This window comes from Lampetra fluviatilis, chromosome 22 (genome assembly GCF_964198595.1).
Source record: "Lampetra fluviatilis chromosome 22, kcLamFluv1.1, whole genome shotgun sequence".
Taxonomy (NCBI): domain Eukaryota; kingdom Metazoa; phylum Chordata; class Hyperoartia; order Petromyzontiformes; family Petromyzontidae; genus Lampetra; species Lampetra fluviatilis.
The window spans coordinates 2,739,349-2,766,115 of NC_136296.1; the positions used below are offsets into that span (position 1 = coordinate 2,739,349).

Genomic DNA, 26,767 nt, shown 5'->3' on the forward strand with positions numbered 1-26,767 from the left:
AGGTGCGGAGGGAATAAAATAGCGAGGGTTGACGCTAAAGCCCTGCACGGAGAGATTCGAGGATCCATGGCCGCGCTGCCATCTCCCGGCCACCTCGCGTCCAGCTACTCCCCGGCAGCGTCCCACTCAAGCACCACGCCCGGCTCAGGCCCTTGGGCGCTGTAAATGTGACCCCCCCCCCCTCCACCGCGCACCGGGGAATGGCAACGGAGAATGCAGCAGTCCTTGGGATAAAAAAAGCAGAGCCAAGGAAATCCCCCCCCACACCATCGCCCCTTCCTCATCAAATGGCACCGTGGTATGCTACACGTTTCTGGAACATCCTCCACTGGCACAAGCATCGTAAGACCATTTCAGATGGATCCTGGTCACCGACGTTTGATAAATGAGTACGCTGTGCACGCGAGAGAAAACCCGCACGCGCAGACGCGTACATCGCGATTTTAGCTTATCGACGATTTTAACGGAACCACATCTCAAAAAAGTACGCAAAGAGTGGGAACAATGCGCCACCTCGTCCTAATCGACAGTGCGGTCCACTTGCCAAATTCTTTACGGGATTTGTTAAGTATCATCGGGCGATATCATTGGGCGATTTGCCAGAATATTCCTGTAAATCGGTCGATGATGCTGGATGTAATTACCAGCGAAACGCCGTACTACTCAGATTGTAAATGTTGTGAATTTACTCTCCCAAGACACCGGTTTTGTTTACGTGACAAATCCCTTACTAATTGGCCGTGTCGGGTGGTGGAGGGTTACAACACATTTATACCTTTATTATGAATAATATTGGTCGCGAAAGCCTGCGTGTTAAATTGCCGAATTCTAGCCATCGTACAATGGGCACCGGCGTTACCATAAACCATTCTGACCATTCTGTAATGATGAGAAGCTCATCAGACAGGGAAGAATCTCCAGGCTGGACACAAGAGTAATAATTAAGCATGCAGAAGGTGAGTTTCTGACAGTAAAAGGTGCGATTGTGACGAGCGAGGTCCTCCCATCATGCATTACATGTCACATGACATGAGCACACTGGGTGGATTTAGAACACCAAAGGAAACAAAGAGGCCGATTTATTATTGGACAGGAGCAGCATCACAATGTGGCAACTGCGTGCAGCCTTCATACTCGATGCACAATCGATTTGTGTTATAAACCCTCCTCCACCCGACGCAGACAATTATTAACGTTGTCACGGGAACAATCGTGCTGATTAATTGCTGCTGCTTCCGCAGCACCACCGGTGTGTTGTTAATAAACTGGCACTTTTGTTCACGTGACAACTTAATTAATTGGCCGTGTTGAGTAGAGGAGGGTTTTACGACACAAATTTTATTTACGTGATTCATCCCCCAAAAAAGAAACTTATCAATTGGAAAATTGGTCGTGAAGGCCTGAGTGTTAAATGCATTCTCATCCTTGTTATGAATCATCGGCGCAGTGCCGTGTCGCACCACAAACCCACTCGGCCTGCATAATTAGACCTCCTTTGCCAATACCAAAATATAATAATAGGGGTTATCCCCTTTTTTTCTGGCAACAGTTTCAAGGACAATGCATATATTATCATAGTATGTTTTTGTTTGCATTTTGACTGCAAGTATTGTTGTTAATGCAGACATGAATCCTTGTAAAAAGGTTTCAGTTTTGTTGCCAGAAAAAAATGGGAAAAACCCTATTAATTATCCACTCGTCCTGGTTGAGGCCAGCATCCTGCAGGATCGACAAAAAAATGGCCATGCGAGCAGAGACTGATATCCTCGTGCCAATGGCTGCGAGAAAGCAAAGGCGGGAAGTGTCGGGTGCGGGGGTTAAAAGGAAGGAGGGGTTCGAGGGGTTGAGGGGTGGGGGGGTTGGGGGGTTGAGGGATTGGGGGGTGTGGAGGGGTAATGACCTGGGGAGCTGCCCCTGTGCCCAGGGCCCGAATCCACGGAGAGAGCCCCCAGGGACCGGCCGCTCTGCAGGAGGGAGGACAGAGCAAAGCACCACGAGACCCACGGTCACCACCATCAGCGAGGAAACCCAAGACAGCGGGGGGCGGGGGCGGTAGGGTGGGTGGTTGAGGGAGCGAGGTGCGCGGTGCCGTTACCCGGCTTACGCTCTCGCTGAACTCCCGAGTGCGGCGCAAGCTGGGAATGATGGCAGCGTCGACGGCAACGCTTGAAGGCGGGCGCGCGCGGTCCACAACACAATCAGCTGCGGCGCCATAGCCGCCGCGTCTGTGGCCAATTCGCCCCGACCGTGTGAGACCTCTGAAGCCAAAGCAGGTTTGAGTCCGGAGTGCGCTTAGATGGTTGCTAACCACGCACGCATATGTGGTTGGTAGCAGAGGGCGGTGCAGGAAGAGCCAATGTTGTACTTTACTTTTATGCTCCCGCGTCCATGCTCCCCCGCCTTCACCAAGCCACACTGACCAGTGTGGTGAAGCGTGGTGGTCAAGTAACCCGCACGGCATGGGCAGGGAGGCCCTCATCCAGCAGTGCACTGACAAAGGGGCTGCAATTGTACTCGCTGTCACGACACACCGAGGCCGTGTGTCCTGGGCTCTGTGACATGAGTTTGAAGCTTTATTAGGAATAATAAAAAATTAACCTAAAATTGACTTTCAGTAACGTCACCATGGCACTGCGACGACGCATTAAACAAGAACAGCGATCGCGTCACGTTGCATCAATGCTACGAGAGAACTGCGTAGCCGCACGTCAGTCGCTTACTTACAAATGATGATCGTTAACGGAGATTAAACTCATGTCCAATGCCCAGGATGCACAGCCCACGGACATATCTGCACGGTAACCAATTGCTTTTTTGGTAAATATTTCCGCCACCCCCCCCCCCCCAAAAGAGAAGCGACAACCAAAATAGCAAAGCGGTCATCGTTAGTGTGAGCAGCTGCCGATGAATGGGCACCAGTTTATACCAGGTGTTAGAGCGTCCAGCGATGCAAACGTTTACCGTAGTGGGACAATCACCACAGTGGCTCACACACACTTTACAATCGGCCAAATAAATAGGTGCAAACAAACGGTGTGTGTGCGCGCACGGTACGTGTGTGTGCAGTGTGTGTGTGCACTGTGTGTGTGTGTTTGCACGGTGTGTGTTTGCACGGTGTGTGTGTGTGTGTGCACGGTGTGTGTGTGCACGGTGTGTGTGTGTGTGCACGGTGTGTGTGTGCGCACGGTGTGTGTGTGCACGGTATGTGCGTGCACGGTGAGTGTGTGTGCGTGCACGGTGTGTGTGTGTTTGCACGGTGTGTGTTTGCACGGTGTGTGTGTGTGTGTGCACGGTGTGTGTGTGTGTGCACGGTGTGTGTGTGCACGGTGAGTGTGTGTGTGCGTGCGCGGTGTGTGCGCGTGCACGGTGGGTGCGTGTGCACGGTGTGTGTGTGTGCACGGTGTGTGTGTGTGCACGGTGTGTGTGTGGGTGTGCACGGTGTGTCTGTGTGCACGGTGTGTCTGTGTGCACGGTGTGTCTGTGTGCACGGTAAAGTGCGGAGGTGAGGTCAGGTTGTGAAGAAGGAGGGATGAGCAGGGATGGGTGGGGGGAAGGAACACCAGCTGGGTAAAGGTGAGTATATGGAATGTGTCTAGGTAAGTAACTCTCAGCCAGCCACGATTAGTGCCCACCAGGGGGTGGTGTGGTTGGCACCATCACTCAATCGCCTTTGTCACCCCGGTGCCGTTGTTGACATACCGCAACCATCTACTTAATTGAAGGCTGAGTTGACCTAGAGGAGGCTCGGGACTGGTTCTGATGACACTTGCCACCGATGTTAGCCATGGTTGGGAATTGAACTCGGGCGACCGCGTTTGTAGCACGGTGCGCTAACCCAGACACTACCGCTCCCTACCCTGCCTCAATAGGCATTGTGCTCGCAAACGGCGCTGAATGTGAAAGTCTGTCCAAGGCTGCACGGGAAATCTCCGTCTTTGGCGCAGAGTGAGGACAGCAACGAGTTTATTTTTGCCATGCCAGCTTGAAACGAGAGCGAGCATCTCAGGAGGGTGAGCCACCACCGACACTTTCCCAGCAAGTTTCCAACCGCACCCACGTCCGATGCCCCTCTCAGGCTGATGGCGATCACCACGTTCTGTTATAACTCTCGCCAGAGTCCCGACGAGCTGACGATACCCGCCTGTGAAGCACAGCGCCTTCGCGCAGTCCCTGCGCTACCAAACGTACCGATCATTGCCAGTGAGGCATTGTCAGCCGCCGTGTGCAGATTGAATGCTGACATTGTTTCAAGTCGCACACAAAAACGGACGCAATGAAGTCGGCCACCCTCGTCTCGCTGTCACGCCACGGCAAGACGCAGGTCTGGCAGAGGCAACGTGTGGCAACCGGAGCAACACCACGAGGACAAAGATGTGCCGCGTGAACTTTGAACAGAATGTTGGGGCAAGTACCGTTAGTGAACACCGATCAAGGTGGGTATGATACACGAGAGGGTGGCCGGCCAGAATCACGCCCGCGGCTGCCTTTGTCTCCCGAGTGGCAATGTTCATACATCGCAGAAGATACTCATTTGATGCTGAGTCGACCTATGGGAAGTCCATGACTGGTTCAGATATTCGTCAATGGTGTTGGTGGCCATGAGAACTCGAGTCGCCAGGGTTTGTAGCGCCCACACTAAACACACAGACACTACACACACAGACACTACTGCTCCCCACACTAAACACACAGACACTACGCACACAGACACTACACACAGACACCCATTATGCAGCGTGATATCAAGACATTATGACTGCGTAGCTGTGCGCACACAAGCCAGCATCGGACACCAGCAGCAGCCAGGCAAAGCTGGAGTAAAACATCGGACTTGGTGGCCGAACAACACTTTGGAACAACCCGGACACACACAGACAGCAGTACAACAGCAGCAGCACCACCGTGCAAACCTGCGTAGTTGTAGATAATCACCTCTCAAACGTACAATTCAATGCGTGTCACACTCGTTGCACACAAAGTAATTGCCACAAATGAACCACAACACCTTGTTTATCTCGTAAAGGAGCATAAACCATCATCACACGAACTCCACTCATCCTCGAAGCGGCTTGTGGCTACTGGCCTTTGAACAAAGATGGTCACTGCATCGCGTGCTTTCAGATGAGCTTCTGTGGCCGTCTGGAACGCTCTTCCTTCCGATATTAGGAAGCCACTGGAGCTACTCACTTTTACATATAAATTGAAAGCTCATTTCTTTCAAAATACTTGTTGTGTTTAGTTTGTTGTCTTTTCCCCGTACCTCCGATTCGCACAGTTGGCTACACACGGTGCAAAAGAAGTTCAACATACACACACATATATACATTCCACTGGGAATGGTAACCGATTCCTGCCTTTCAGAACCGACAAATGATTATGACAAATGGTTACCGGTTTACCAGTGTATCGATTAACAACCCTAACAAGGACCACATGTCTGTAGCCGGCTGTGAATTCAACTCAAAGAGTGCAGGGAAATGCAATATTCCACACCTCGTATGGCCCACTATGCGATCACAAACTGGGGACATTACATTTCACCCAAACCACATTGCCTAATGAATGCAACTGTAGTTCTATACTTCCACATTGCGGCTTGGTGAAGACTGGGAGCAACCCGCACTGCATGCACGTGGTCAAGAATGGTGGCATAATTTGTACTGACCCACTAACTGTGGGAGGCCTTCCTCCGGCAGTGGATTGGCAAAGGGCTGTGCGTGGACAGTTCAGTCCCAATGGGTTTTCTCCTGGGGCCCGAGAATACAAAAAAGCATGTAAAATCCGAAAGGCAGCAATTGGCGTAGGTTCCGACACAGCATAGGTGAAAACGAAAAGGATTTATGCGCAGCCTAACGAGACCATAACGCTGGGCACGCGGCATTGAGACCGTTTGGGATTACGTCATCACTCCCACTGCACCAGCCAATCAGCTGCCAGGAAAAAAAAGTAGCGATGCAACATGGTCGCCGTGACGTCACTGGTCCATGCGGTAAGCCATATATTTATGTAATCAATGTGTTTTAACATAATGTGAGTGTGATTAAGTGAATTTAGTTGCGCAGCAGTGGGTGCAGCAGTGGGGGCAGTAGTGGGCGCAGCAGTGGCCCTAGCAGTGTGGGCAGCAGTATGCGCAGCAGTCGGTGCAGCAGTCTGTGCAGCAGTAGGGGCAGTGGTGGGGCAGCGGTGGGGGCAGCGGTGGGTGCAGCTGTGGGTGCAGCAGTGTGCGCAGCAGTGAGCGCAGCAGTGGGTGCAGGCGGTCGCACCTTGGGCGGGGATATGAGCTGGTTCTGCCGGAGTGGCGTGAGGGGCTTGAGGTAGCGAGGACTTGGTCGGGACCCCCCGGGGGAGCCCTCCGCTGCCCCCCACTCTGTGGAACGTGGTTATGAGAAGGGGGGGGGCACAAGGGACATGGCAGTGGCAAGGAAGTTACATTAATAATGCAACGTGCACACCGCCACTTACGCGGAGCCGTGAATCCATTATGCGCTCTACATGAGTCTATTACACACAACTGCAAAGATCCCCCACGTAGCCTCCACAGGCTGTCGGGGCAAGTGTTGTTAGTGAGTGCACGTGAAGGCCGACTCGGGTGGGTGGCCAGCACCGCGCCTGCCGGTTCTATCTCCCCAGTGCTGATGTTCAAGCATCGCACCAGGAATTCATTGACAACTAAAAACGAAACTATTTGTATTTCACCAGGTAAGCTCCACCGAGCTTTTCAGAAGTGACCTGGCCACAAATGATAGCTCAACGAAGTGGCTTATCATGCACATATTTATAGCATCGAAATACTCCAAACTCTAAATTCATGTTTCTAAACGTGGAGGGAAAAACCGGAAGACCCGGGATAAATTCACACGACCATGGAGAGAACATGCAAACTCTAAATATACCGGTGCCAGGGTTGGGATCGAATCCACGACCTCATGCATGGCGCTCTGAGTCGACCTGGTGCAGGTTCAGGAATGATTGAGACATTCGCCACCGATGTTGGCCTTGAGCGGGAATAAAACTCTGGTGGCTTAAGGCAGGATCATGACATGTTTGGATATGCAGCAGTGATGATGATTGTGGCCTGATCGCTGAGTTTGTAGCGCAGTGTGCTAACCACTATGCCACCGCTCCCCACAAATTGCACCATTACGCAGCACTCTACAAACAACGCCGCTTGTTCGGCCACCAACCTGCACTGACAAACACACGGCCTGTTGCTCAATGCGTGTTGGTGAAGAAGAGGAGCATAGACGTGACAGCAGAGGATTATAGGCCCTCTGCACTCCATAGCTCCGTAGCCACAAGCGCTTGGAGGAGGCTGAGGGGTCACCCACAGGCCTTGAGAACACGTGTCACATCGACCGTTGCTGTCGAGACTCCGGGATTGAGGGAAGGGCGCTAGTTTGGGAGCGAGAGATGCCAGGGGTTCATGCTGGAGGGTGGGTGTTGGCTGCTAAGCGCTGTCGCAGCGTACGGCCCACACTCGGTCTATCACGTGCATCAGGGCAATGCAGAACGTGCTGCATCTTGTGCACTGCAAGCACCTCGGTGGTGAGATGTTAACGCCTGGTGTTCAGAGGGTCGTGTATTTTTTGACGGGTCCTCTGGTTTATTCCCTCCATATTTAGAAACATGCGTTTTCGAGTTATTGGCTGTGATAAATCGCCACATGATAAGCCACTTCATTGGGATATAATTTGTGGCCAGGTCGCTTCTCAAAAAGATCTACACAGCTCAGTGGGGCCTTACCAGGAAAAATAAAAAGTTCAAATCTTGATTTGAAGCTATTGTGACTGCAGGAATCAATACTCTTTGGTTCTTTCGGTAAGTCACGTAGGTAGAAATAAAACAAAATAAATCACGACATTTCGATAGCAACACAAGCCATCGTCTTTAGGTGAAAATCGCGACAGCCGCGATGTCTGCTGCGAGCAGCACAATGTCTGCTGCCTTGTGAAGAGAAGCTTGTGGTAGTGGCATCTCTTCAGAAAGGTGAAAGACTCGGTCATTTGAGCCTTCTTGTCTCGCATTCTGTTAAAAGCTCGAACAGATGTGTGGAAATCCTCCCCGTAGAGGCGGTTCAAATCTATTGAAACGTCGTGATTTATTTTGTTCTATTTCTACCTACGTGACTTACCGAAAGAACCAAAGAGTATACAAAGTTCCGTTTAAAGCTTCCAGCGACGATGCGTGCGGTGCGTCCTGTCCACTGCGAGCGCTGGGTGTGTGCTCGCTTTACAACGCCCGCGCTGGCTGCGAGCTGCGCTGCGTGCCCAGCGGACGCCGCCGTACCTTGTCCCAAGTGGGGGGTGGACGTGCGGGAGGAGGCCGCGTTCTGCGGCGGCGACAGCTCCTGGCAGCTGCGTCGCATTGCTGACGAGAGCTCCAGGGTGCTCCCGGGGAATCGCTGATGGGGAAGGTAGAAAGGCGGTTCAAAGGTGTGGCCACGCAATTCATTGACGGAGGAGTCCCTCCGCTAGAGGGAACCCCGAAAGGGTGCTTGGTCTACTCTTCCACGTTGACCAAAAAGGTGGGCGTGCCCACACTTTTACCCCACCACAAGCCACCTGCCAAACAGCTGAGCTGTGACGTAGCCGTTAATGTTGCGGGCTTGGACAGAGGGTGCAGGAGGAGGGAATTTGAAAAATGTGCCTCCTTGTTTCAAAAAATTCACAGAGAGCACCTTTATTTATTTATATTCACGCGAGCACACAAGTACAACGAAAACTCAACCAACAGCGCAGTGCATAATAAAGGTTTTTCGGGTTAGATTTCGTCAAGTGTAAATGTGTCGCTAGCCCACCACCACCCGACACAGTCAATTAGTAATGTTTGGTCAAGTGACAAACCCGACTCATTGGCTGTGTCTCGTGGTGGTGGGTTAACGACACATTTCTATATATCCGCGATCTAACCCAAAAACCTTTATTATGAATATTGGTCATGAAAGCCCACTTGTTAAACAGCACCGTGGCCAAAAGAGGAAAAGGCATAACAGGTGACATTCTGGGTATTGGGCCTTCTTCAGAGCACTTACAATGAGAAAATAAAAAAGCTGACAAGTGCTCAAAGGAGCATGGGGAGATGATGCGTGCCTTGATTTACGCTGAGACACGGAGAGAGGAACACACACAGACTACTACACGGAGAGAAAATAGTTTTTTCATTTATTTGATCTGTAAGGGACATTTCGAAACCGATTTTCATGTAATGGAGTGAGAAACGTGGAGCTTCTCCCATCATAAGACAAGCCAGAGTGAATTATTAATGTCATGTAATTACCCATTACTTTGACCGATAGCAGCTTTGACATTTGGCCATGGCACGCATTAGTGATGCGTCCGTGTTTTTCAGTGTAGCAGAACGGCAAGTAGGACTCGTTTAGCTGGGGCACAAAGCCCTTTGCAGAGACACTGCACAATACGCTGGAGTCACTCTGGGCCTTTATAGAGTCAGATCCTGTCCAGACGTTTCCGCTCACAGAGGGACCTCTTTCGTCTCGCAGACTGGACGGGGATTGCGCCGTTGGCGGGAGCCTTGTAAGCGTCGCCAGAAACGTTAAAAGCCATACAAAATATAAAGACGTATCCGTTTGCATAGCTTGAGGCGAGCACCCGTGAACAAGCACCCGCTGCTGCAATTCATACACACATATAACCTTTTATTGAATGCTTAATTTATTTAAAATTTCACGAATATTTTTGCCAAGTATTTCACTCATCGTGCTCTCCGGGGCGGAGAAGTGACGTGCAGTGGTTTGTGCACTACACTGTAATGCCAGCGACCCCTTTGCTATGAGTAACTGTATTAAGTAATTAAACCACTTATCAGGGGGTGCAAATGCACGCGATCTTGTTTGGAGTAGAGGAGGCCTATTGAGGTGAGCTAGAAGTAATCACGTGCTATCATCTGCAGGCATCTGTCCCTGACATACTTTCAACTAAACTATGAACTCAACTGTCTTTTATTTCACCCAGGTAAGGCCCACTGAGCTGTATAGATTTTTTTCAGAAGCGATCTGGCGATACAAATGATAGTTCAACGAAGTGGCTCATCGTGTGGAAATTGACAGCAGCCGAACACCCTAAGCGCCGAGTTGATTCTAAACGTCGAGGGAAAAACCAGAAGACCCTGGAGAAAAATCCATACGACCACAGGGAGAGCATGCAAACTCCAACTATACAGGCGTCTAGGGTCGGGATCGAACCCACGACCTCCTGCATACCAGGCAAGGGAATTAACATTCACCATTGCGGGGCCCCTTTGATTCCCTGCGGACTAAACCAGATTTATTTCAACCATGACGCGACAACAATAGCACAATGTGGATATAACTGGCACTAAAATGCAACACTTGCAATGCATATTATTAAAAGTTTAAACGCAGAAGAATTGCTAACCTGTGTATTAAAGTGTAGCAGAATTGATCGACTGTAAAATGAGACTGAGTTGAGTAAAAACAACCACCCAGATCGAGCTGCCATCATCGAGCGTGAAGCTACGACTGGACGCAGACGTTCATGAATGATGCTCAACTTGACCCGACATAAAAAGCGACGCCGTGCTGATTAGTAATGATTTTTTTAAACGTTTTTCACTTCCCGTCAGATTTCCAAATCGCAGACGCTACTTCACATTCACGAGTTCCGAGAATGAGCGACGCAGGCCACGTCGGGCCCATGTGCACCCTAAGTACGTAAGAACACTTGATACGGCGCACTCCAGTGGGTCTAGTCCATCACAGATGCGCACTGATCACACGTTGACCTAGAGATGTTTCTCTCCATCCGCACGTGGTGCCTCACAGCCCGCGCACACACTAACGCGTGGCCAGGAGACCGTCTCGTTCTCAATACCGTCACAGACATCAACCGCCAAGGAAAACTTTAACGCGTTCGCTACCCACACAGTTCCCGAACGATAGCTGCAATGTTAGCTTTGAGCATTCGGCTCACGACAAAATTCGCAATGTTAAACCCTAACACTTTTTGCGCTAAAACATAATCTCAACATGCATTCAGGTCCTAATCTTTATGTTATGCCTAACCGTATTCCTACAGCCCCTTTTGTCAATCCACTGCTGGATGAGGCACTCCCCACATCGTGTCAGTCGTGGGGGGGTTGTTTGACCATACTTCACCAAGTCTGATGGCTGGGAAATAAACTCATGTCGCTCAGTTCATCATGAAGTGCACTAACCACTGCGCCACCACTCCCCCAACAACGATCGACGCTAACTTCACAATGCTCATGTTGGCCTCGTCGCTATGCTTACTAAATCATTAACACAAACATTAAACCAAACACTCATGCTCAACAAAAGTCTTAACCCATACCTAACGCTTATCCTTGCCTTCTCGCCATCCTAAACGATACAAATAATATTTATGCCAAAGTTGTTTTGGCATAAATGGGCACCACGGTGGCTAGGAGATGTTACATCCCTCGCCTGGTACGCAGGGGGTCATGAGTTCGATTCCGACCCTGACGCCTGCTGTATATTTGGAGTTTGCGTGTCTCTCTCCCCGTGGTCACGTGGATTTTTCTCCAGGTCCTCCGGTTTTTCCTTCCACATTTCGAATCAACGTGCGTTTTGAGAATGTGCCTGCTATAAATTTCCACGTGATAAGCCACTTAGTCGAGCTTTCATTGATGGCAGGTAGCTTCTGAAAAAGAGCAATAAAGCTCAGTGGCTTTGACCTGGTAATATGAAACTATTAATAGTTCCACATGTTTTGTATTTCTGACCTTATAATTAATGGCAAGTTCCACACAATGAACACAAGTGTTTAACCTAACAGAATCCCCAACGCTAATTTAAATGTTAAACTAGGGCTGTTAAGTGACGATAAATCGGTGTCTTTGTTCAGAAAGTCAGCAAAAGTCAGGAGTCAGGAATCGCTTTCAGTACTCTGTAGCCCCAATGTCCCCTCTATGGCTGTCACTCTTTCCGCAATCTGCGTACGCCCCTGCCATCTAGATCATTCCATTCAGGTCACCGTTACGTAAGCTCCGTCAAGCGCCTCGAGTGAAAGCGCTCCACAAACATAAATTAGATTAGAATTTTAGTACGGAACGCATCGATCGGCACGCGCGAGCATGCTAACCGCACGGAGGCGTGCACCTTGAACAAAGTGTAACGGCGCAGCCCTGCAATTTACTCGCTCACGCCACTGCTGCCGGAAGGGTCTCCTCCCTCTAGATGGAGCTCTGGAGGTCAATGTTTTTTGCCTACTCTTTCACACTGGCCAGAGGTGCGCGTACCCCACACTTTAACCCCACATGCGCGACCTGCTGGCCCAACCGTGGCGTAAGAAGCGTACCCATCGATTCAACTGCAGCGCCGGCAAAGACGGAATTGAACCGGCGACCAACAGATTCGCAAGTGTAGCGTGCTCACCATTACACAACACCAGCTGCCTTCGTTGCTCAGTTAGAAAGTTAAAACAAGTTGTGTTTATTGCTCTCGACATTTATACGTGTGCGGCAAACTGGTAACCAGTTATCGGTGTGTTTGTTTTCTTAATTACCCAAAACTCAACTCAGTGCATTTCACGCTCGATGATCCATGGGCAGATTATTCGGGTTAGGGATTCATCATGCGAACGGAGCAAGAACTAATTTTGCCAAACGTTGGTCAAGAACTATCGGCTGCTCACTCGTCGGGAGTCAGCGACCCAGCGCCCACTCGACCACAAACGTCTGCAAAGTCAAGAACAACGCGGGGTTGTAGAATAATGTCCTCAATGTGCAATGACTTAATGTTCATAACTTAGCTTGATTTATGTAAAAAATGTGTTTTCTGCTTTACCGTGTAGAAGAACGATCAGGTTTTACATTTTCACCCCGTTCTACCAAAGTAAACCATAAATATATCCCAATTCATGAATGTGTTTTGAATTATCCATATCACTACCCCAGAAGATAAAAAATTGACCGTATTTTTATTCAAATTAAGCAGACAGAATCCTCGGATTCTTTGGGAAGATGTCCTGGTGAAGCACTGTATGTATGCACGTGGAAGTTCTTTCGCACCGTACGTAGCCACACGTGCTAATCGGAGGTGCGGGGGAAGGACAACAAACTGAACAAAAAAAGAAGTCCCAAAGAAATGAGTTTTTGGTCTAGATTTAAAAGTGCATAGCTCCAGTGGCTTCCTCATATCGGAAGGAAGAGCATTCCAGACGGCGGCAGAAGCGCATCTGAAAGCGGGCGATGCCGTACACAAGCCACTGCTGCTGCCTTGGACTTTGGATAAAATGGAACAAAAGCTTATTATTCTGTTGACAGTGTTTGAGTTACAACTCTTACCTGTGCTAGAGCACGGATAATAGAATGACAAAAGTCATTCAACCACTGTAGCAGCGACGGCCAACGGAAGATGACCGGAGTTCCCGTGATGATGGTTTATGCCCCTGTCGACAATGTGATTCATGAGGGGGTGGCTCTCACCTTGTTGTCTTCATCCTCATAGCCACTGCTCAGGTCCAGACGGCTCCCAGATAGCTAAACACACACGCGGAATGCGATGGTGAAGCATGATTGTTCCTATTCTATTGTGTCTGTGTATATAGCTGCGTGTGCACATACATCCCTCGTACTACTGGGATCTGAAGTAGGGGGGCATAGGGTGCCATGGTGGCGAGATGTTAAATACCTCGCCTGATATACAAGAGGTGGTAGGTTCGATCTCGACCCCGACATATTTGGAGTTTGCATGTTCTCCCCGTGGTCGCGTGGATTTTTCTCCGGGTCCTCCGATTTTTCCCTCCACATTTAGAAACGTGCGTTTAGAGTATTTGGCCGGTATAAATTTCCACGTGATAAGCCAATTCGTTGAGCTATCATTTGTGGCCAGGTCGCTTCTGAAAAAGAGCAACATCACTCAGTGGGCCTTACCTGGTGAAATAACAAAAAATTGTTTAGATTTAGCATAGACATTTACTGAACAATAACCATGGCCGATGCTAGGATGGTGGTGCTGCACTGCACCACAAAATGTCCCTCAAGTTAACTTTCCTTAGCGGTGAATCACTGCTATGGCCCCCCACGTAACAGCTTTCCTGCCCTCCCCCCCATCCGAGAGGGGTTGGAGCCAGGCCTGGATAGAGCCCTTTTACCTTTGACCATATCATCTGGAAAGCGCCCATCTCTGAAGCTAAGCAGGATTGAGCCTGGATCGTGTTTGCAAGGACAACTACTGTCCATAAGATTGGATTAATATCACAGGCTGCTGCTGCTGCTACCCCGGGGCTACTTGGTAGGCAGCCGAGGGCAGTGCTGCAAAATCCATTGCTGTACTGTACTATGCTCCCAGCGTCGTCCTTGCTTCCTGCCATTGCCAAGCCGCAATGACCGGTGTGGAGAAGCGTTGTAACGCAACCCCCACGGACCCCCAGGTGATCTTCATTCAGCAGAATGAGAAGAATAATGGTGTACGTGTGTTTGTGTGTCTGTAGCGGAAGTATCGTCGTGGTTAGTGCAATGCGCTACGAACCCGGTGACCCGAGTTTGGTTCCCACTCACGGCCAACATCAGTGACGATTATCTGGACCAGTTCTGGGCCTTCCGCCTAGGATGGATTCAGTCTCAAATGAGCACCTGGTGCGGTGTGTAAACATCACCTTTCGGGAGACAAAGGCGGCCGGGTTAGGTGCTGACCACCATCGGAAACGTGCCGGCCCTCATAGGTGCTACTCACTGACAAACCCTTGCCCAAACAGTCTGGTAAGGCTATACCGGGGATCTTCGTCTTTGCACAAGTGTGTATACGTGGGTGTGTAAGTGTGCGAGTACTCTGTGCGTGCGAGTTACCGCGTGCACGTTCGGGGTACTGCAGCTCTTGCGAACGTGCTTCCCCTTGGCTGTCAGACACTCCATCAGAGCCACCTCCTACACACGAACACACACGTGCACCCACACGACGACATCGTCATCATCGCTCACCGCCAAGCTCCAAGGCTCGACAAGCATCCATCCTCGCCCACGACTGCTCAACATTGCGAGTCGGCACTCGTCGCCCACGTCGGCCCGCTTCTAGTGACGCTCCGTCGCTGTCGGCGCCGCCGAGAGCCGCGCGTTGCGGCGTGCGAGTGAGCGGTGCGCCGCGCGCCTGTCTCAGCCGCTCCATGTTGAGCAGGTTTCCGAGCGCCAGGATGCGCCGCGTGTACTTGTCCATGTAGCTCTCTCCGTCCTCGCCGCCCTCGCCCCGCGCGGCCAGGAGAGCGAGCGTTGCGCCGTCCTCCCACTGCTCCGACGCCTACGCAGCAGCAGCGGTGGCGGAAGCAGCAGAACGAACACGATCAGCATAAAACGGAACCAATCAATGCATGCCATTAACACACAATCAACACATTCATAAATGTAAACATTATCAACACCGTCACGGGCAGCATTAACGGCAACATCGTCAACACCGTGAATGCCAACCACGTAAACATAAACAACACCTACACAACCACCAAATAAAATGACAAAGATCCCCCGTTATAGCCTGAACAGACTGTTGGGGCAAGCGCTGCTAGCGTGCAGCAACTATGAAGGCCGGCACGGCACACGACGGGGTTGAGGGCCAGCACCACGCCCGACTGCCTTTATCAACCGAGTGGCGATGTTTACACTCCGTACCAGGTACCCATCTGAGGTTAAGTCGACCGAGGGGGAGGCACAGGACCGATTCAGATAATCGTCACTGGTGTTGGCCCTCAATGGGAATTGAGACCTCGGGTCTACGCGTTCGCAGCGCGGTGCCAAGGTGCGGGCCTGCAATCGCTTTCTCGCGCCCCTCCTGGTGGAAGGGCCTCCCACTGGAGGCAGCTCTAGAGAGCCGCTCTACAGAGGGATTTTGGTCTGCTCTTCCACGCTGGCCAGACGTCTTGGCTAACCGCTACACTATCAACACCATTCACATGTTCACTCTCAATGCCAAAGACAAAAGACAAAGATCCCCCGTGTAGCCTGAACAGATTGTCGGGGCAAGTGCTGTTAGTGAACACCTATGAAAGCTGGCACAGCACACGAGGGGGTGGGTGGCCAACACGACGCATGGCCGTCTGTGTCTCCCTAGTGGCGATGTTTTACACACCGCACTTGGTACTCATTTGAGGCTGAGTTAACCTCGAGGAGGCCCAGGACCGGTTCAAATAATCCCACCTCTTCCTAAGATGTCTGGCCAACATGGAAGAGCAGACCAAAATACGACTCTAGAGGGGCCCCTCGAGAGCTCGCTCCAGTGGAGGCCTTTCAGCCAGGAGTGGCACGAGCAAGAGATCACTGGGCCTGTGACTTACTGGACTCAAACGAACGCAGGGCAGTGATTAGAGTGAGCAGAGGAAAGCTTGGGGGAAAAGTGGGGAGCAGGAGGCTGCACGTGCCTTGGGGATGTTGGAGACCACCTCGTAGGTAACTGCGCTGGCCTGCAGCACGGAGCCCTTGAAGGACATGCGGCGCTTGAGGTATTGGCCAATGCTCTGTGGGACAGGAGAAAACACACAGCAAGCGCTACGTGAGTATGGCTCGGCGCAACACGGCAACACAGCAGCACATGTGGACGGGGCAACACGAGCCAATGGAAGAGAGCAGCAAAACAACACAATTACAGCATCGCAAATCTATGCAATAAAGCTACACAATTCATTAAATCAACATCGCTGCAGAGAACAATGTAGCAACACAACTCTATGCAGCAGTATAATGAAACAATACCTACATTTCAATCAACATAATAAGCAACACAAGGAATATCTGAAGACAATAAAACTATTTTTTTACGAAGTAAAACATATATAAATAATTATCATAAAATGTGCTCATGCAGTTAAATAATTTTAAAGACAAAACAAACACATCTCAACTTAACAGCACACCAAGACAAGACACCGCTACAATCACCACCACCCAAAAATAACATCGCTTGTGAAGCCAGTTGAAGGCAAAAATACAACACTGCAATTCTTTTCAAGATACAACAAGGCTCAAAAAGAGGGCCATTATTCCGAGCGTCCCATTCACCGCCACGGATCTGGGGAATTGCTGATTTCTCGCCTGCCCTTGTTGATGTCTGAGCTGGCGAGCGTGCGTGGGTGCATGTCAATGTGTAGTCGGGAGCAAAGGGCTATTAGAACACTGCGCACTACAAACCTCGTGACCCGAGTTCAATTACCGCTCAAGGCCAACATTGGTGAGAGGACGGTCCTGGGCCTCCTCTTGGTCGACTCGGCCTTAAATTATCAGCTGGTATGGTGTATAAACATGAGCACTGGGGAGACAGAGGTGGCTGGGCGTGGTCTTGGCCACCCCCCCCCCCTCCGTGTGCCGTACCAGTCTTAAAGGGTGCCCGCTAACAGCCTGTTAAGAGGATATACAGGACATATTTGTCTTTGTCAATGTATATTCATGCATATCCAATGTGTAGCAGTCCGTGCCCACGCACGCACGTCTGAGCAGGCCTACGAGTGCACATGTCCACGTGTCCATGTGTGTTTGTACAGATACGTGTGCACGTGAGTTTCCATGGACGAGCGTGGTGGGTCTGCACGCTTGTATGTTCATGTGTTGTTCTGCACATGCATTCGTGTGTCTCCGTGTATGTGTGTATCCATAAGTCCACGTACGTCTGCCCACGTGTGTGTCAATGCATTTGCATGAGAGTCTGTGCCTGTGAATTTTAAACCGTATTCTCTTCCCGACTGTGCCTAGTCTCTAGATGTATGAATGTGCAACTTCTTTCGCACCGTATGTAGCCAACCGTGCTAATCGGAGGTGCGATGAAAAATCCAGTGGGATCTCTTACACAGCAGTGCAACACTTCATGCTAAAAAATGGCCCACACAAATGGATATCAAAGAGCAACCTCTGAGAACCCTTCAGGTGACCTCTGGTCCACACAGTGGGCGGCACCACTATTCCACCGGGAGAGTAATGTTCGTCGCATGACAGTGAAATGGATATTTTTTTAAGCTTACAATCGGAATTTTTGCAAAATTCAGTGCAAAAAACAAATTTAATGTGATGGGGGTTATTTTTGTGAGGTCATTGGTAACCGCGCTGTAACGGGAAATTGATTAGAGTCACACCTCTGATCCACCTCGTCTTTGTGAAACTGTAAATGTATCTGCACAAGTGTATCCGCGGGTCTGCATGTGTGTGTGTGAGCCATATGGGGAGCGGTAGTGGAGCGGTTAGCGTGCCGCAATACGAACCCGGTGGCCCGAGTTCGATTCCCGCTCACGGCCAACACCAGTGACGATTATCTGAGCCGGTCATGGACCTCCCCTAGATAGACTCAGCCTCAAATGAGTACCTGGCGCGGTGTGTAAACATCACCGCTGGGGAGATAAAGGTGGCTGGGCGTGGTGTTGGCCATCCACCACTTCGTGCGCCCCCATGCCGGCCTTCATAGGTGCTCGTTAACAGCACTTGTAGAGGCTACACGGGGGATCTTTGTCTTTGTGTGAGCCGTACCGGCTTCGCTCCAACGGTGAGGCAGATCCTCTTGCGGAGGACGACCTCCACGCTCGATGGGGCGCTCATCTGCACCGTCACCTGCGCCACGGGGACAGCATCACAACGCCACACGTCAGCTCAGCCAGCGCCACGCACCACGCGCTCAATGCAGCAACCATGCCTTCATAATAATAATCATTCACAGCCCTTTGTCAATCCACAGCTGGATGAAGGCCTTGGCGCATACTCGGTGACGGTTAGTGGAGGTGAAGGCCCAGGACTGGTAAAGATATAATTCACTGTTGCTAGCCATGTTCAGGAATCAAACTAAGGCAGCCTGTTTCACACTCTACGTATGTTGAACTTCTTTCGCACCGTACATAGCCAACCGTGCTAGGGAAGGACAACAAACTAAACACACAAAGCAAGTTCTAAAGAAATGTGCAACCGCTCCATCCAACCATATGGGAGTCGAGGTGAAGCGCTCTGCACGAGAGGTAACCCCCGCTGTTGAGTACTCATCACTGCATGAATTGTAAACCTTCTCGAGGCATCACCCACCACTGGAACTCTCACCACAGACGTGCACCATCGAGAATCCGCTGCTGACACGTGCATCGCTGCTGGGCCCATGCTGTACTCTAACCAAGTTCCTGACACCACAGGTCGTTGTGAGATAAACCCAAAACCGTCAGTCACAGTACTGTGGCTGTGATGAGTATTGTGATAGTGTAGGGTCATGACTTATGGTTCTGTCACTCAGGGCGCTGTATCATCTCCTGTCAAATCATAATTGTTGCAAGGCATTATTATTATTATTATTGTAATATGAGAATATATCCGGCTCATTGACGTATCACACCTTGTCATGGTGATTGGCTCTGCCCGTCCTGGTTTACAGCCAATGGGGGGAAGCCTGGGGGCATGGCCCTGACGTGATGGAAAGGTGACAGCTATGGAGATTGGTTCTGTTGGCTTTGGCCTCAGCCAATGGGGAGATGAGTCAGGGGCGTGGTCCCAGGAGCTGACGAAGGAACCTGGAAGATTCGATGCAGGCTAACGAGGATTGGCTGAAGCGTACCACGTGACCCGGGGATTAAATAGGGGTAGAGAGGAACGACACGTGGTCAGAACGGGAACGAATGGAGGAAGGGGCCACGTGGGAGCGGGGCTCCGAGTTGCCACGTGGCAGTGCGTCTCTCTCGGTCTATCTGTCCCTTCACGCTGCCTATCAGCAGCGTGAAGTGGTTGTAACCTAAAGTGAATAAAATACGGATTCCAGAAGTCGTCTCAACGAGCTTTATTACATTATTATTCAAACTGAGCTATCTGCCTAATGTGCCCAGTCTGGAACACCTTTCCCCAGCCATCTGTGCTGCTGAGTCCCTGCCTCCGTTCAAGTCCAGGTTCAAGACCTCGTCATGTCCTCTGCATGACCGTCCCCCTCTGTCAATTAAGTATCAATAATTATAAATGTCTCCGATTCCCAGGACGCCCATGTCCCGCTGTTCTGCACAGGGACACGTGGCACTGTCATGCGAGTCCACGTTGTATTTTACTGCGACGGCCACACGGTGGGGAGGCTGGGAGGGGGAGCTGGGAGCACGGTGCGGCCGCACCTTGATGATGGCGTAAACGACCTCGTTGGGAGGAGTGACGCGGTTAAGGTGCGGTGAGTCGTGCACGGACGCGTCCCACGATGCCACCACCTGCACCTGTTGTATGCACGCACGCACAACAATAACAACAACAGGTGTCATTCCCAACGAAGTGGCGGTGATGTCACCACGGCACTTGTACTAGGCCAAGTGAAGTGTCGAACGCTCACTGGCAGGTCACAGAACAGCTGCAGGTGTCGTGGGTTGTCTGAGCGAGATCACTGGCAAATGCACCACCTGCGCTCCCAGTTGTGTCAACTTTCTGCGTTTACGCCGCCCGGCACTCCGCTCGTTGTTATAAGCGTTGCTCCTCTGCCCTCCGTTGTTGTTGGAGGGCGACTGCCTCAAATTGCCCAGCAGCGTCCTTCACGAGGCTCCTCCACAGAGAACAATCTTGACACTGCTGGCACCAGTCTCTGACAAGTTCAATAAGCCTTAAACCCTCCCATATATCATCCAGCCTATTACTTCTCTAGTCCATGCCATTCAGAAGCTACTTGGGCATGCGGTGGCTGGAAAAGTCAACTAAATGACCTAGACAACTCGACAATCAAAGGAGGAGGCCATACATGCATACAACAACAACCACAATTCGCCACTAAGTGCCGAGGACGTCACCACAGCGTTTGTGTCATGCTATGTGCACTTTGAGACACGTGAAGTGTCGAAGGCTCGCTGGCAGCAGATCACGGGACAGACCCAGGTGCCATAAGTTGACTGACTGAGATGACTGGCAGATGACCACCTGTGCCCCCTTACTGTGTCTACAAACATACACATATAGACATAGGCACAACTGCATACACACATTTGCACGAACACAATCATGACAGCAAGGCACACAAGCTGCAAGGTGAACACCTGCAGGCACACCCACACACACACACACACGCACACACGCACACACGCGCACACACACGTACACACACGCGCACACACACATGCACACACACGTGCACGCACACACACGCGCACACACACACAGCCCCCACACGCTCCAGGTGGAGGCACACATTCAGACTTGTGACCACACTCACCCACTGTACTTGCCCAGGCCGTCAATCTGGACTGTATTTTTTAACAGCTGCCAGCACAGGTGAATTTTTTTGTGAAATTTACAGTGATAAGCCATGAAGTTGACGAACCCATAGGAAGACAGATGCATTTATGAACACGATCAGAGTTATTGGGGCCAATACTTTAGCCCAGGCAAGTGGCCCCTCCATAGGTGTCCGGCCTGGCATGGCCCCCCTCCGAGATCTGGGTCAAATATGAAGTAACTGGAACGCAAACTCCGAGTAAAAAAAAGCTACGCTTCGAAAAGGACTCGCCACCTTCGTCACTTCTGCGTCATCGCAAGCGCACGAGCACAGCACGGTGCTGTGCTCGTGCGCATCTCTTCGTGAATCCACTGCCGGACGAGGGGCCTCCGCATGTCGTGCGAGTCGTGGGGATTATTTGACCGTACTTCACCACGCTCTAGTCGGCGTGGGTGGGTTGGCGAAGGCAGGGAGCACAGACGCGGGTGCATGTGAGTGAGGTGCTGCAGTGCACTTGTGCTGCACTGCTCTCTGCTCCCCACAAAAAAGCACTTCCCCACCAGCGCCTATAACAACCTCGCCAAATCCAAGCGCTGTCCAGGTTAGACCCTGCTTAACTCTCGAGATATGATGAGATTGCGCGCATGCCGTGTAATTTGGTCGGAAGCATTTAGGGTTTTGTTGAGTAATGTTTTCCGATGCAGGGGGTGTGTTTTGTGTGTGTGTGCACGCATCCTGGTGTGGGGAGGGCGAGTGTAAGCGGTTAGAGCGCTCCGCTACAAACCCGGCAACCCGAGGTCAATTACCGCTCACGGGAAACATCAGTGATGATAATCTGAACCAGTCCTGGGCCTCCCCTATGACAAATCAGCCTCAAATGAGTACCTGGTGCGGCGTGTAAACATCACCACTCGGGAGACAAAGGTTACCAGGCGTGGCGCGGGCCACCCAACGCCTCGTGTGTCGTGCCGGTCTTCATGGGTGCTACTTGCTGATAGCACTTGTCTTTGTGAACGCACCTGGTGAACGCTTATTGCGTGTTGTAGCAGGTGAGCGCTCAGCCCCATGCACAAGGTGAGGCAGAGCTCCCACCTGATCGTCGTCGTGGCGCACGATGGGCAGGTAATAGAACTGGCTGCCGTACTCCCCGGGCAGGAACGCAGAGAGGCCCGGCAGCAACTCCTCCGAAAAGTCCTCACCGCAGCTCAAGTCCTCTGTGCGAAACCGCAGGCGCCGATTAACAACGGCGCGGGCCGCTACACAGCGTGGGCTCAGCACGCGCAACGGGCTAGCGGCCGAACACGCGCGGAATTAAAACGCACACATGGCTCCACGTGCGCACAGCTTCTTGACTTGACGCGCGCGTGTTTGGACGACGCGTGGTTCAACAAATGCATGGCTTGCACAGCATTTAGCCACGAGCATGAAAAAAATCTGTGACAGTACCCACGAGCATGCGCTGTAGTAAATCACACACGGCGGAACTTCTCGTATCCCCGTGACTGGTCCCCCACTATGCGTGGATCATATTATCCGAGGAGCAAATTGTAGAGGGGAAAAAAAACAACGAATACCAGGAAGAATGTGCCACTAATTCTGGGTCACTTCCTCTTTGAATGTTTCAGCACTTGTGTGTAATTTTACTCGAATTGGCATGAAGTATCAGATGACCGCAGTGTTTCAGAGACCTCTTCCCGGTGACTAATCCACGCAAAACGCTCAGACGATAGAAATAATACCAGCAATCGTTCTAGGTCCCATCCTCTTACCAGAGGCTGGGATAATGGGGGATGATGGGAAGGTCTGTGGTTTACTTATGGTGAGCGTTTGAAAGGAAAATTGATGATAGGAACTCCGATAATAGGTGTTTTTATCAAACACAGCTCAGCACACGCAGCAATAAACCACCGACGTTACCAGGAACAGAATAATAATGGCATTCAATTAACTGCAAAGAGCCACATTTGATCCATAATTATTTTTTTGGTCAGCTTGTGTGAGTCTATTGTATGTCATGAGAACCCTCCATTGTTTAAGGGCACCCTATACATCTAAATTGTTTGTCGTTGTGACATTCTGACCTGCTTCTACTGGACATCTGTGAAAAAAAGTATGTATAGCTCATCGGATTCCTCCAGTGTGAATACATATTCAGAAATCATTATAATATATTTAAATGATGTGGTGGTGGTGGCGCTGCTGAAGCAGGAGCAAATTGGCATGTTTGTTCACTTAACAACCTTATTAATTGGCTGTGTTGGGTGGAAGAGGGTTTACAACTCACGTTCTTTTCACACGACCTGATCCAAAAATCTATTATGAATCAATATCGGTTGCGAAAGCACAAAGTGTTCAGCCCCATTTGACTTGTGATGTCACAGCGAGCACCCACTGAGGCTGGCGATGGAAAGTGAACGCGAAACGTGAGGGAGCAAGACGATTCTATGGACTGTAGACATCAGTGTTATCCAGCATGGAGAGAGAAAATACAAAAGTAAGAGAGAATTTTGGCCAGGTGGCACCAAAACCCAGCGCCCATCTCACAATCAAGAGGGCATGAGTTATAATTCCGGGTCAGGGGTCGTCTCAGCTCGTTCGCTGGTTCTCAGCAGACAACAAAATTGGTACCACTTTGCGAAATGTGGAGACTCCCAACGAATATGGAACGCTGACTGGACATTCACCGCTGACTAATGTTAATGTTGTACATTAATCCTTGACGGAAACATTTGTCAATGAAGGCTTTTGTTGTTGTCAACAATGACTACGTGTGGTTGAAAACCATCAAGTATCAGAATCTGTAATCATTCAGTTATCCTGGAGGAATACGATGAGCTATGAAGATGCTCCCTTGGACACATGTCCAGGAGGGGTGGGTCAGAAAGTTGCAACAAGAAAGAGCACAAAAAACGATTGGAGTGCAAAGTATAGGACAGGTTAGCAGGTATAAAAAATAAATAAATGTAATAACAATCAATAAAGTATATGAGTACAAGTTGCATAAATACTTCAATTCCTGCCGATTTCTCAACACTAAATGCAAGCTTGGGAAAGGCAGCAAAACAACCACAACAACAACAGTCCCAGACCACAGTAGCCTCTCAATAAAGCTGCATATTGCAATTGACCGACACGACAACGTGGGCAAGGATGAAAGATTCAAATTACATTCGCAAACGTGGTTGAGTGACGATGACTACCACGACCGCCGGGGGACCAAAGCGCGACAATGACGAGACAAAATGAATGGGACTGAGTGTGAACGCAGACCGAGACAACAAAGAATAATCGCGAGCCGAGGAGAATGATCTTACAAAGTGCTCAGACGAGGACTTGACTAGTATTCCGTGGGATGTCGTCGACTCGACTAATACCGAAAGAAATCACCCAACACTCATCGACGCTTTCCAACGAAGGTTTAACACTTTGATGCTTATAGATTTGAAGCTTTCGTGACTGCAAGGATTCATACTGTTTGGTTTTTTCGGTAAAGTTACGTAGGTAAAAAATAAAATAAATGAAAACAACTAAATAAAATCACGACGTTTCGGGCGCAAAACACTGATGACGGACGCTTGTGTTGCACCTGAAACGTCGTGATTTAATTTAGTTGTTTTCATTAATTTTATTTTATACCTACGTGACTTTACCGAAAAAACCAAAGAGTACTCTGATGCTTTATCTCTGTCTGTCCATCTGGAACAGTGGCGGGGGGAGAGGGGGGGGGCATGATATATCTCATTCAACATGATCCAATATGAACTAAACCACAGTATAAAGTTGCGTTGCTATTAGAAACTTACCCTGTTGAAAAGGAACTAATTTTCATCAAAAAAGTAACCAAACTTGAAGGCAAACCAGGGAAAAAATGACTACGTGCAAATATGCAAACAGGTCTTGCCCCGCACAGCTCCCCCAAAGGCTTCCCTACCGATAATGAAAAACACGGCAAGGAACCGGCGCGTGTTGGAAGTGTGAAGCCATCGATGCACGCGCCCGGTTTTTTTTCACAACTTATTTAAGCACGGCGACACTTTCTTTGACCTCTCACGGTGTGCACGGCAAGGAGCGGTAGAGGCAGTGCTTGTATTTACAACGCGCGTACAGGCGGCACAATTTGTTCCCCAGAGAATTCGTGCTCATTCAGAACGGATCACTTAGGAAATGGGAATATTTGCGTAATTGCAACAATATATTTCAGGCCGTAAGATTACAATTATTTTTTTGTTGAATGCACAAAAACTGAGGCATAATACTACTTATTGTCACCAATTAAACCAGAACCATTTATTTGGAGTTAAAGATCGCTGTATTATAGCCTTGTATGGCTAAAAGGGTTTCAGATTCAACTTATTAATTGTAATGCTGGCTGATGAAGTCCCATGGGGATTATACAGTGTAGGCCTAATCCACTGCAGCTTTAGGGGCATCAGGAGTATTAACGATCGCAATAACGACCTCGAAGGAATGCTCCGCCCTTCAGCCGATGTTTTCAAGTTGAGAATGGCATGAGAATGGCAGCAAGGAAGCCGACCTCCGTTGACATGCGAGAGGGGGGACTCAACCGTGCTGATCGGAGGTGCGAATGTGCGCAAAGAATTAAGAAGAGATGGATGCGAGACATCACGCTGATGGAAAGAGGAGAACATATATATTCGGTTGAAAATGACACAATTTTAGCCCGTGAGGAGGATTGAGCAGCACACGTCGTTAGGCAGTGGCAGGTGGGCGAGATTAAGAAATGAGTGGCGGCCAAAGCATGGAACGTGCCCGAGAGAATGTCCACCACCGTTATAGATCAACGGGCACTTGGTGGTGGCCCATCCAAACACTCGAGATTTGAAGTTTTCGTGACTGCAGGGATCCATACTCTTTGGTTCTTTCGGTAAAGTCACGTAGGTATAAAATAAAATAAATTTAATCATGACGTTTCGGGCACAACACAAGTGCCAGTCATCAGGTGGGAGGACCACAGCAAGAAACAATTTGCTGAAGTAGGCAAAAAAGAGTATGGATCCGAATACTATCCACCTCCCGAGCGGGTCATTCAGGGCCACCTAACAAGGCTCCAATGCGCACAGATTTACCGTTCAGATCCAGGAAGAGCACAGGGAAGTGCTGCTCCATACCAGGGACCAGCGTCCTGTACACAACCACAGACACACGCATGCACATACACAATTACACAGAGATCCCCGTATACACAATTACACAAAGATCCCCCGTGTAGCCTTTAACAGACTGTTGTGGCAAGTGCTGTTGGCGAGCACCGATGAATTCTGGCATGGCGCACGAGGGGGTGGGTGGCCAGCACCACGCCATACACACACAACCGTCACCACGGCGCTTGTGCCAGGCTAGATGCATATACACACACATATAAATGTATATAGTATATACATTGATATGGACGTATGCATACAAGTGCCTATAGCCAAAACACAGAGTTTGTGGTTGAGTGGTGCAACGGTTGTGTGTGCACTGTGCCATGAACCCAGCGACCAGAGTTCAATTCCCTGCCATGGCTAACATCGGTTGCCATGGGCACCCCCACCCCCCTCCCCCTTCACGAACCCGCATTGACCAGCGTGGTGAAGTATGGTCACACAACCTGCACAACCGAGAGGTCTT

At 50.2% G+C, this 26,767-nt stretch overlaps 1 protein-coding gene across 1 annotated transcript in view; it reads right to left on the bottom strand.

The window, feature by feature from the left end:
- Positions 1-26,767, bottom strand: part of LOC144938454 (kinesin-like protein KIF13A) — a 136,377-nt gene that overhangs the window by 23,805 nt on the left and 85,805 nt on the right. The window contains exons 28-37 of the mRNA XM_078866272.1: positions 26,224-26,279; positions 22,229-22,350; positions 20,058-20,153; positions 18,457-18,537; positions 16,368-16,463; positions 15,107-15,253; positions 14,809-14,886; positions 13,447-13,500; positions 8,287-8,401; positions 6,264-6,367 (exon numbers count right to left, since the gene is read on the bottom strand). Of these exons, the coding sequence (XP_078722398.1) occupies positions 6,264-6,367; positions 8,287-8,401; positions 13,447-13,500; positions 14,809-14,886; positions 15,107-15,253; positions 16,368-16,463; positions 18,457-18,537; positions 20,058-20,153; positions 22,229-22,350; positions 26,224-26,279 (949 nt within the window). The remainder of the gene's footprint in view (positions 1-6,263; positions 6,368-8,286; positions 8,402-13,446; positions 13,501-14,808; positions 14,887-15,106; positions 15,254-16,367; positions 16,464-18,456; positions 18,538-20,057; positions 20,154-22,228; positions 22,351-26,223; positions 26,280-26,767) is intronic.